We start from the raw sequence: 10,817 nt of genomic DNA on the forward strand, positions 1-10,817 counted from the left end.
TAGTTAGTGCAAAAGGAAACGTGTGTAGGCTAGTTTGTTCTTCAACATGGAAGCCAAGTTGTGCTGCATAGCTGATGCAAAATATTACTAAATAAGAATGTGAAGGCACTCAAGATAGTGCACAATCATCTTCTGTGTTTCATATTAACTATGCAGTGCAAGTTGGTTTCATAGCAGGTGAGTGTTATGCATCTGCAAAAAAAAAAAGTTATAGCTTATATGCTGCACTGGCCTGTTACATACACAATGCCAGCTTTGCAAGAAAAGAAATATGTATAATCAATCTTTTATTGGCAGAACCATTACAGCAAAATATACAAGTCTCATTTTCCACCTTAGACAATAGTGTAATATTTAGATAGAGGTACAGACGCTCCTGATGACTTCATGGTAGTGTGAATGCATGCAGCTGGTACATCAGTGGACCTGTACAAGAGGGAAAAAAACGCAGGTGAAGTACAAAGGATTAAAAAGAATCTGCAACTTGCACTCCGAGATGAACATGTCACTGTGACAACCCGAGTGCTGCTGTTGAGGATTTTCTTAGCCTGTTGGTCCGCGGGCACAAGTGCCTGTCTTGCATGAAGCTGCTTAGCGCAGCTTCATGACAAGAGTTTTCTCTATCCGCCACCCGAGAACGCGCTCTGTAGCGGTCAGGCTCCACCGAGAGACTTGCGGCAACGGGAAGGTAATGGGGCAATGTCAGTACAGATTTCGGTTGCTAAAGCAGTACCAGACCGATGGCAAGCAAATTTTGTAACACAGTTGAATATCCAAAATACTTGCTACTACTTAGAAGCAGATTGATCAGGTTTTCAAATTGAATAATACAAAGTGAACCTGCCCACATTAAAGTTTCAACCACAAGAAACATTCCTGACGGATTGTTGACGCCAGCTGCCATCGTCAAGAATGATGAGATGCTGGGGTTGATGCTCTAGCTGCTGAATTGTGCCCACGTCAAATCAAATAGCCGGCCAAAAATATGTTGTAAACTTGTTCCTTGTGGTTGGGCCTAAGCAATCCCGATGCCGCAGGTAACCATAAAGCAGTTGCACAGCTGCTAATGGATCTAAGTTAATGCATTGATAATTAACAAATAAACCTCTTAACAGCATCGAAGTATACAGGCATATTGCTAACGGGGCTCTGGAACAATAAAAGTTTCACATCACCGGTTTGTGTCAGTGTTTACTGGTAGCTTGTAGATACACTGAAACCCGATAATAACTGGCCTATGCACTAAAAATAGGTTCATTATATCAGGTAATTCTTCAAATCCAAATGCACCTATAACGAAAGGAAACAAACTTTTGTATTGTGTTTGTCCTACATGAATTTGTTGTCCTCAGTGGAAAAATTAAGTCAGAGTTACCTGCATTTTTGTAAACAAAACCATGCATAGTAGACAGCAATCTTTAGCCTTAAACAGCTTGCCAGTCACTCAAAATAGAGACTCGATAGGAGCTTGCTTGAAGTACACTGCTGGTATGTTTCCGAGTATTCTAACATTTAGGCAGTATTTTAAAAAAAAGGTACGAAAAAAAAGGCCTCTGTTACAAGTGAGTGTTTTGCATGAGTATCAGTCAGGAAGTTTTGTGTGTGCAATATACAGGATAATTCACTTTATGCTGGTTTGTTATAGTGAGGTTTGGCTAAAGCCGTACAAAGAGAAAAATGCTACGTACTACAAGTGTGGATTTTTTCCTTGGCACTAGCCAAACATGAGTTAGAGCACACAATTATTTTTTTATCCATATTATCTGGTAAAAGGCGAAGGCATTCCCTGTGAAAGGTTTTTGAACAGTATGCACAAGAAATGTCCAGTACTTTCCTGCCATACAGCGGTTGCCTGCATACACAATGCAACTCATAAATACAATCTTTTGGCCGCACACGAGTTGTGGGGGAGCTTGTGAGTGGAAAATCTTCCATGTTGCCTTTTTGTATGCATTTCAGCAAATGTCTGCGCAGCATACTCTGACTAAGGTTTAAATTTTCTGGTCTCCAATCTGATGCTAAATAATACATATTTGCAATTGCAAACAAGCCACAGTCAAGCGTGTTGCACTGGTTTTGTGCCCCTTTAGTGCAAATGGTCAGCGTTGGTGACTGCAATTTTAGCATGTGACAGATTTGCCTGATGGCATCAGAAGGAGTACCTTGGTCAATTGAGTCATATACAAAGACTGTGTTTTCATCAGCGTCAGCATTGGTTACCGTAAGCCAGTGATCGGGATTTCGGACATGCAAGATTTGAATAAAAGGGCTTTCTACTTTAGTAAATAGTAAACGATGGCCAAGTAGCACATCTTGAAAGCCATCCCAGTGAGGAAACTTTTTATGAATCAAGTATTGTGCTACGTTAATCACGCTGTCTGATATTTAAATTTAAATCGGCATCTGAAAGAGAGTAGCGTTTGCAGACATTTACCATGTCTGCTGTCACCATTGCAAGGCTTACCATTTGCTTTTGCGATGGCAAAAACTTACGCTTAACAGCTTTGACTTTCTTTGGCCGTCCTCTTCTTGCTTTTACCAAAGGTACATTAAGTTTTGTACTATTCGAATGCCTGCAACTGCTTGTAGCAGTCAACTGGGGTAATGGAGCTGGTGTACCTTGTAAGCTAACTGTAATTTGATTACTAGGAAAGGTGGTTAAGTTTCTGAAGAATGCCTCGCATGATGCAAGTTTTTCCATTAGCTCCTTCTCACCACAATTAGATATTACATTAGCCACAGTCTTGGACATTTCACAAAGCCTCTTGTAGGTGTAAGAATACTTTTCTTGAGCAGTGTCGAGCTTCACAGATGGCAGCAGCTGAATGCTGCTTGTCACCACTGGTGTGGCACTTGAGACCATGCAGCTGTCACTCAGGAAATGATCCTTACACCACCTGTCTGGTATGCATGCTTTGTCAAAAAGGTCTTGCTGGGCAAAATGGCGAGCTGCTATAATGTGTGCACAAGGCAAACTGTACTGATTATAAAAAGCACACATGCAACGCGTCAGGCATAATGAAACACTGTGCTCAGAACTTGCTGAAGCCACTACATAAGAATTAGCAGTGGAAGTAACCAAATAACCTACTTCTTTAAACCGTTCATACTGCTCAAGTACTTTACTTGTGGCCTCAGAAGTGCAATTACGGGCCAAGTCTAGTTGAAATGGCTCACTGACATCGTTTACATTTAAGTTCAGCTTCATTTCCTTAAACTTGGAAAATTTTAGAGATAAGAAATCCTTCTCAATATAACTTACTAATGCTTCTATTGCTTGAACCAAATGCATGCTTGAAGTGAGATAACTTTTAATTTTTTGATTGTGACACTCAATGCGATTATTCGTGTTATTACCAAATGTAGGAAGTTTCTGCCGATATGCATGTACCCACATTTCTTTACAGGAGTGCCAGTTCTGCATGTAATAAGAAATAAAATCTTTAGACGCCATAGCTTCGAGCTCAGCAAGCCTGTCTAAGTAGTCCTGCACAGTGAAGGAATAAACAATTTTTTTTAACAGAGGGAGTAACTGATCACGCTGCAGTCTAGCTTTCTCATTGACTTTTTGCTGAAAGCATTGCAGCACATGCCATGTACACAACAAAATTTCAGAATTAGGAAGAATCTTGGTCAAAATGCATAGCTCGTTCATGTCTTTATCTATCATGACTACTCTGCAAGCAGATACAATGAACGGGTTAAACTCTGCAAACTTGGCAAACATAGCCTGCACAATTTCAGTTGTTTCATTCTGCAAAAAGGCATAACACACAGGTCTCCCACGACCTCCACCATCTTCAACCAATATAGAGTACAAGATATAGCCTTCAATGTTTACTTTATATGTTCCATCAATAAATAAAATCTCTGGGTACTTTTCCAAAATCTCACGCATGTGCGTTGTCTGAAGTAACACAAATTGCAGGTTATTACTTTGATTCTTTTCATAGTGAATGACCCAGTTTGGATTATTTGCTAACAAGGTGTCTATTTTTTCCAAAACCATTTCTCCGTGAGCCTGCTCGTTGCGAATAGGAATAGAAAACCTTTGCTTGTAATTGTTAACATCTTTTGTAGTTAATTTCTTGCCCGTTTTCTGTTCGACCAAACTTTTAAAATACTTTGGGCCAATATTACATTTGGCAAAATTAAAGAATTCTACCTTCTCTGCATCGTTTAGAAGCCTGCTTTGAGGATACAAGTCATAATACTTCGTGGCGTGATTATGCTTAGCTTGCAGCTTGGTTATTTTGTAGTGAAGAGTAGGTGATTTGCACAGGCTTACTGAAACTGCCATTTCACAACCAGTACCATTGTATGCTTGCTTGGGTCGCTTTCCTGTGCCTCTTGGTTTTATAGCACGACCATGAACACAGCTATATGAAATCCTAATATACTCAAACTCTTTAGATTCTGTTGCAAATGGACTTCTATGAGACCTACTTATTGTGACTATGTGCTTGCCCTCCCTGCACCATTCATCAAAGCTTTGCCTGAAAGAAATAAAATTATCAAATGTTGCATTTAAATAAACTTTGCTGCCTCCACCATGCAATAAAGTGACAGTGTTAGGAACTCTGGTTGCGTTAGCACCAGCTCCTTCACAAACAGCCTGGGCATCAGAGCTGGCAGGCCTGCAGCTGGATGTCAAAGCAGCCTCACAACACCTACGTCGCGTGGGAGCAATGCACGCAGCTTTGTCAAGGTCACCAGCCTCTGTGCCAGGATTGCTCGTCATCTGCCCTCCATCTTGCATTGTTTCTGACCTACAGCATTTGCAGACAATGACCTCATTTGGAACACCATTTATGACAGGTCTGCACTCAGCCATAGCAACTACCAAGCAGTCTTTATTCTGCCTGCTAGCCACATGCTGCACCTTGCCAAAACTATCACAAATGGCGTCATGAGGGGCACTGGCTTGTCCTTCAAGCTTGCTACCAGAGACAGCAGAAGGAGCAGACTCAGACTTTATACTGTTAATGCATGTCTGTTTCTGGCTAACAACTGCTTTCAAACGTGAAGCGAACTTCAAGAACTTGGCAGCTGTCACAGCAAGAACTTTGCCTTTCCTGTCTGCAGCCAGGTCACAGCTCCATTCTTGCTTGTGCAGTGCTGCAGCCTTCCGCCTCCTCCTCGATACTACCACTTTCCACTCCCTGTCGCCACAGTGGGAGACAGCCTCTGGCACAGCTGCTTCTTGAGCACTGGCCTCTCCTTCCCCCACAGGTGAGCACACAACAGGAGCACTCTCATGCTTTTGTGTGGCTCTCCTAGTTTTCCAGACACAAGTGGTGCTTGCACCTCGACCAGGGATCATTGGCTCAGCAGACCTCCCCTCGGCTTTTCCCCTACTTGGTACACTTGTGCCATGGAAAGTGGGGGAAGGCAGGCTGTCCCAGGTGAACCAAGCCTTGCTTCCCTTGCAACGGACACGGACACCGCCAACAAGTGAAAATCCAGCACCTTGAAGGGTTCTGGTAGGCTGGTTGGTGCCGTGCCTCTGCAAGGGAGCAGTGCTGGCTTTCCAGACAGGAGCTAGTGCTGTGGAAGGTCCACTTGCTGCATGCGAAGAAATTAAAATATGCAAACCAAGCGGGGGAAAGTCAGCCTCGGAGATGGCAGGGATGCTGTCCTGCCGAGTCCAACTGGTCCATGAAGAAGGTGCCTGGGTCTCCTTGTAGGACTGCTGGATGCGGCTTCTCTCCAGATGGATGGACAGGGTGCAGGCCCCCTGGTACAGGAAGTCTGCCAGCACCTTGTTACCAAAGCGGCTCGGGTGGACACCATCTCTGCTCAGGCAACTGGGCCAGTTGTCCACGAGACCACCCAGGAATGTGTAGCCGCACTCGTGGCAGTACTGCATCAGGGCACTGTTAATCCTTTTGTAGTTACCATTCAGGTCATGCAACCATGAGGACTGAGCTTCCCATGAGCTGTACTGATTCTGCCCCCGAGGAAGAATGGCAGAAAAAGCTACATGCACCATGGGATTTCTCTCAATGATCCCCTGAGCGAGCTGGCGATACTTGTCCATGCACACGCTGACACTGTCAACAGTGTTGTTAGTGCCAACGTGCACAATGACAACATCAAAACCAGCTAGCTTATCAGCAATCATTGACAGCAAATGCTCAATCCTTACTCCTCTATGCGCGGCAACACTGACTGACAAACTACGACGCGATGGGAAATACTGGTCCGCGTATTTCACCATCGAGTCACCGGCAACCAAAACACGTGTCATGTTGCAAGCAGTGCAATCTAAAATGACACCTAGAAGAAAAAAAAAGACTGCGAGAAAATAAATCTGAGCTTTTTCACAAACGAAAGGAGGCTACCTTCTAGTCAGCACTATATATACGTTGAATCAGGGAAATCCGCGCTAGGGTTGAACAAAGCAAGAGGTCGCGAACAAGGACAGCAAGATCGGCAAATACGCGACTAACACAATCAAAATACCATCAAAATACTTATTAGAATAGATATATATAACGCTAGCAAATATAAGATAACCCTGCAAAGCAGCTTTCGCGCATATAAAAGGATGATGTCAAAGGCTTGCGAGAATGCAGCAGAACCAGGCCTTGGGTCCAGCACCAGCGGCAGCAGAAAAGCACGACCCGCAAGCGCGGCTGACGGGATGCGTACTGAATGTCACGTGCGAACAAACAATCAAACCACGCGCCCTCGAAAAAACGGAAATACGCGTGCATGTGACGTTGACATTTAGTGACGTCACTTCCGTGCGTTGCAGGAGTCTGGGGAGCACCGCGTTGCAGCAGTCTTTGCCAATATACTATGTAGAGAAGCAAAAGTCCTCTATACATGCAAAAAATAATAAAATAATACTGAAATTCACTTTTATGACAGTTTAATTACGAAGAAATTTGCACAAACAGGCATTTTGCGTGAACCTAAATGGGTGAGGCTCGGTTATGTTCAAACAGTTTATTTACAGGCAGGCGCCAAAAGAGTCAGTTCTCGTGAAGCTAGGTAGATGGCGGTGGATCAAGCAGGGCCCTCAGGATAGGAATTAGGCGAGGTGCCTGGGACGTTGGGCTGACCAGGGCTTTCAGAGCAGGGAGCTGACGTCGGTAGGCAGGTTTGTCAGCCCTTGGATGACGGCGGGCTCGTCAGGCACCCGAGGATCACGATACCGTGGTGGTTTCGTTGAATTTGCTACCACTTCCCATAGCGACTTGACGCTTACTTGGAGGAGATGTTTGCACTGTAAAATAAAAAGAAATATTATCAGAGATGTTGGTATGACAAATGTACGTGGCAATGTTTTCATGTTTAAAAATCACCACACTACAAGAATAGACCTCAGACTCTGCCCAGGCGGCGCTGCGGAAAAACCGGTCACCAGCGCCCCTATCGGAGCCTTGGCGCGAACTGAGTAGTGCAAGGAGAGCTGTCCGCAAGTGAAGGTGCATAGGCCACAATGGATCCTTCTCTTTCGTTTGTGTTGAGGCGCGGTTTCCTAACAATCAAGCACCTGGAAAGTTCTTCCGCCCATCCACGCTTCGGAAAGGAAGCTCAACAGGGCGAAGTACGTGTACAATATAAAATAAAGTCTCAAGTGTTATTTCGGCGTGCTGCAACTCGCAAGTACAGAGAGCATCAGGTTTGTCTATAGGCATATCAGCATAAAAATATAAGCATTTCAAGTTGGTTCATATTGAAAATGTCGTGAATACAAGACTTATTAAGTATCTCCTATATATTTATGTATTTAATCGTGATGTTCTGTCTCGCAATTATTTACAGAGAGTAAATCCTTTCATAGCCTTTTCCAGGGCAGCAAACAGAAAACGTTTTCCAAGGCAGCAAATAGCGCGCGATCATAACGAAAGTAAGCTTCCTTCAGTGCCTACGCGCTGCAGCTTTCTTTCTCGCAGGAGCTACGGGATCGCTCAGTACCTTAATTTGAACTTTTTGCAGATGCTTCGAGCAGCGAGCGCGGACACATAAATGTAAATAAACGCTACATTTTTTTCTTTACACATGTGCGTTATTTCGCAATTACTCATCCAGTGCTCCTACAGCAACTTTGTTGCTCACATTTGAAAAACGCAGTCGAGCAGGCTCAGCACATTGCGAAGCGTGCTTGTTGTATCGGCGCAGGACATATAAAATACCGGAAGTAGGAATGAGCTCGCGATACAACGATGCTCCAGAACAAGATTTTGAATTCATAAACGAACCAAAATGTTTGGTTAAGCTGACCTGCCAAATCGATCCGTTCTACTTGTTGAGTAAAGCGGAGGCGGACGTCTGTTAAAAGGCGGAAATATCGATGGCACATAAGCAGGATGGTTCGCAACGTTGTTTTTTATGTTACCAACGAAGTGGCGGCTGCAGATTCTTGAGTTTTCGCTTGGTTACCACGGTCCTCCGTCAGGGCTACGCAACACAATTACAGAAGAACAAAATTGTCGCACTTTCTCATGCGAGCCGCTGTGTTGTAGGGAATGCAAGTAATCCGATAACCCAACAGGTTGAACGGCACGTATCCAGCGCTCTCCCCTTTCCCCTTCATACGATCGCGATGGAAATCGGTAAAACTGAACGTTGTTATTCCGTCCTTCACGTTCATGACAATTTACAACACAACAGTAGCGTCGATTGCGGCGTTTCTTCGTAGCGCGCGGAGCTATCGCGGTTGCCGTTGTTTCCGTCATCAGTCTGATGAGTGAGCCAGCAAGCGCTTTATGGCAGCTCGGCGGCGCGTCCGACTAGAGTAGAAATTCATAGCTCTCTGTCTGGGTGTTAAATGCGCAAAGCACTCGCCATATGTACCAAAATCTAGTTAAATCGTTGTTTCGCAGTCGCTAGCTGCATAGGCAACTTAGCAAGGGAGTCGGGCTTCGCACTACCACGGCCGCCTCGATCACGGGCCCGCCGTGCGCGCGTGATCGAGGCGGCCGTGGCACTACTCAATTACTCTCTCTTCGCACCGGCAGGTGGCGCTACGCGTCTTGCAAAACTCCAGTCTGACGTCCATAGAAGTTTGAGCAGAGAGTTCGAAAGGGTGAATCAAGAAATTTTCTTGCAAGAGATTTGTCAGGTAACACTCTAATATTTCAACATATATGGCACATTTTGTAGAAGGTGTTAGCGAATATTTAGAACACGAACATAAAATGTGCTGGATCCGTCTGCCTTGTTTGCACCCCACACCTAGTCAGCGTAGCACTTACTAATTTAAAAATTGCAGCAAAACCTACTACAGCACAAAACGCCTAGTTTCAGACAGTGTAGACGCAATGTGTCCTTCATGCCAAATTTTTAATGTGAAATCCAAGCAGTTGCGTCGCGAAGCACTAGCAAAAATAGGCATTCATTATACGAAAAGAAATAAATATTGTCGTGCGTGCTTGCTGGAAGTGATGCTTGGCCTAGAACAGGGGGAAGAAGCGCGGTTCCTCGACAGGCAGTGCGCACGGCATGATCAGAGTGCTGGAATTTGGGTAAAGTTCAGAGATTTACACGTGTTCTACTCCGGGCACTATTCATAGGCTGCGAGTAAAAGGCGCGAGGTAATTACAGGCACTCTACGTTAGCCAGGGCTGTTTCAGTAATATATAAACTGCGTGATATTGCTTGGGTTGGCAGCAGTCCTAAAACATCACAAAAAAATTGTCAATTCAGTTCACAGCGTTTCTGCTGAGTTGATGGGTCTACAGGAGCAATTTATCAGCCGCTAAGTTTCCGTGGGCAAGAAATAAATAAAATAAGACAGCATATTTCAGTGATTATTTGGCTGTGCGCTCACTTGCTGCGATAGCATCATTTTCCAGCTGTGAAGACCGCCACTTCATTTTAGATTTTAGATTGAATGAGGAACATCCTATCCTCTATGCCAGCCGTAAGCTAACTATAAGAGAAGAGGCCTACAGCACTTCAGAGAAGGAATGTGCCTGTTTGGTTTGGGCAGCCCAGAAGTTGTCGTATGGTTTGTATGGAGCGAGGTTCATTTTCGAGACCGACCACTGTCCTCTGACGTGGCCCAATCAAATGTCACAAAAAAAAAAAGTGGCCGCTTGCTTCGATGGAGCCTGACTCTCCAAGGTTACAACTTCTCCGTTAGATACACGACCTACCGTAGTCGTGGTTAGATATAAGGGAAAGTTGCATAGCAATGCGGATGGTTTGAGCAGGCTAATCTGAATTCTGCGTTTAGGGATCCCGCCTAAATTTTAGGGTTGTTATTGTTAATTTTGTTAAGCCAAGAAGATCCCCTCTCATTTAGCAGGACTCCCTCCATGATTGCTCAATTTGTCAGCACGAAATTTCTTCAAAAATTGGCGTAGCGAAATGCAGCATTTGTTGTTTCTGCACTTTTTTTTTTAAGCCTAGCGGGTCTAAAGTGAGATCCAAGATACGTCATCTCGGCAGAGAGCCATGTTGTGGGGTTCGTTTTGCAGTTGCCTGCCCTTGTTGGATGTTTTGGGGCGGTGTCATCATTTCACAGCTTGTCGCTGCAAGCCAAGGCATCCTCCCCTTTGCCACCAGCCATTCTCTTCCAGTTTACGATAGGTAGCGAGGCACTGGAAGTGGTAAGGGAATACATCTACTTAGGACAGGTAGTGACTGCTGATCCGGATCATGAGAGTGAAATAATCAGAAGAATAAGAATGGGCTGGGGTGCGTTTGGCAGGCATTCTGAGATCATGAACAGCAGGTTGCCATTATCCCTCAAGAGAAAAGTTTATAACAGCTGTGTCTTACCAGTACTCACGTACGGGGCAGAAACCTGGAGGCTTACGAAAAGGGTTCTACTTAAATTGAGGACGACGCAACGGGCT

General features: G+C 44.5%; 2 protein-coding genes across 4 annotated transcripts; both read right to left on the reverse strand.

Moving 5' to 3' along the window:
• Positions 1 to 274: 274 nt before the first annotated feature.
• On the reverse strand, positions 275 to 2,382 carry LOC140219431 (uncharacterized; the record flags this gene model as incomplete). Its single annotated transcript, XM_072289228.1, has 1 exon — positions 275 to 2,382. A coding segment is annotated over one exon (702 nt), but the record flags the coding sequence as incomplete, so codon positions are not given.
• Positions 275 to 6,750, reverse strand: LOC126540302 (uncharacterized). Of its 3 annotated transcripts, XM_072289155.1 has the most exons (3): positions 5,596 to 5,886; positions 2,784 to 5,506; positions 275 to 426 (listed from the first exon to the last, which is right to left on the reverse strand). In XM_072289155.1, the coding sequence occupies exons 1-3, from the start codon at positions 5,791 to 5,793 to the stop codon at positions 336 to 338; spliced, it is 3,012 nt and encodes a 1,003-aa protein (XP_072145256.1). In that variant the 5' UTR covers positions 5,794 to 5,886; the 3' UTR covers positions 275 to 335. The 3 variants fall into 3 exon arrangements, with proteins under 3 accessions (XP_072145256.1, XP_050043061.2, XP_072145257.1); XM_050187104.3 differs by lacking the exon at positions 2,784 to 5,506 and having other exon boundaries at positions 5,596 to 6,747; XM_072289156.1 differs by lacking the exon at positions 275 to 426 and having other exon boundaries at positions 5,270 to 5,506; positions 5,596 to 6,750.
• Positions 6,751 to 10,817: the final 4,067 nt, after the last annotated feature.

The sequence above is a fragment of the Dermacentor andersoni genome, chromosome 7, assembly GCF_023375885.2.
Source record: "Dermacentor andersoni chromosome 7, qqDerAnde1_hic_scaffold, whole genome shotgun sequence".
Lineage (NCBI taxonomy): Eukaryota > Metazoa > Arthropoda > Arachnida > Ixodida > Ixodidae > Dermacentor > Dermacentor andersoni.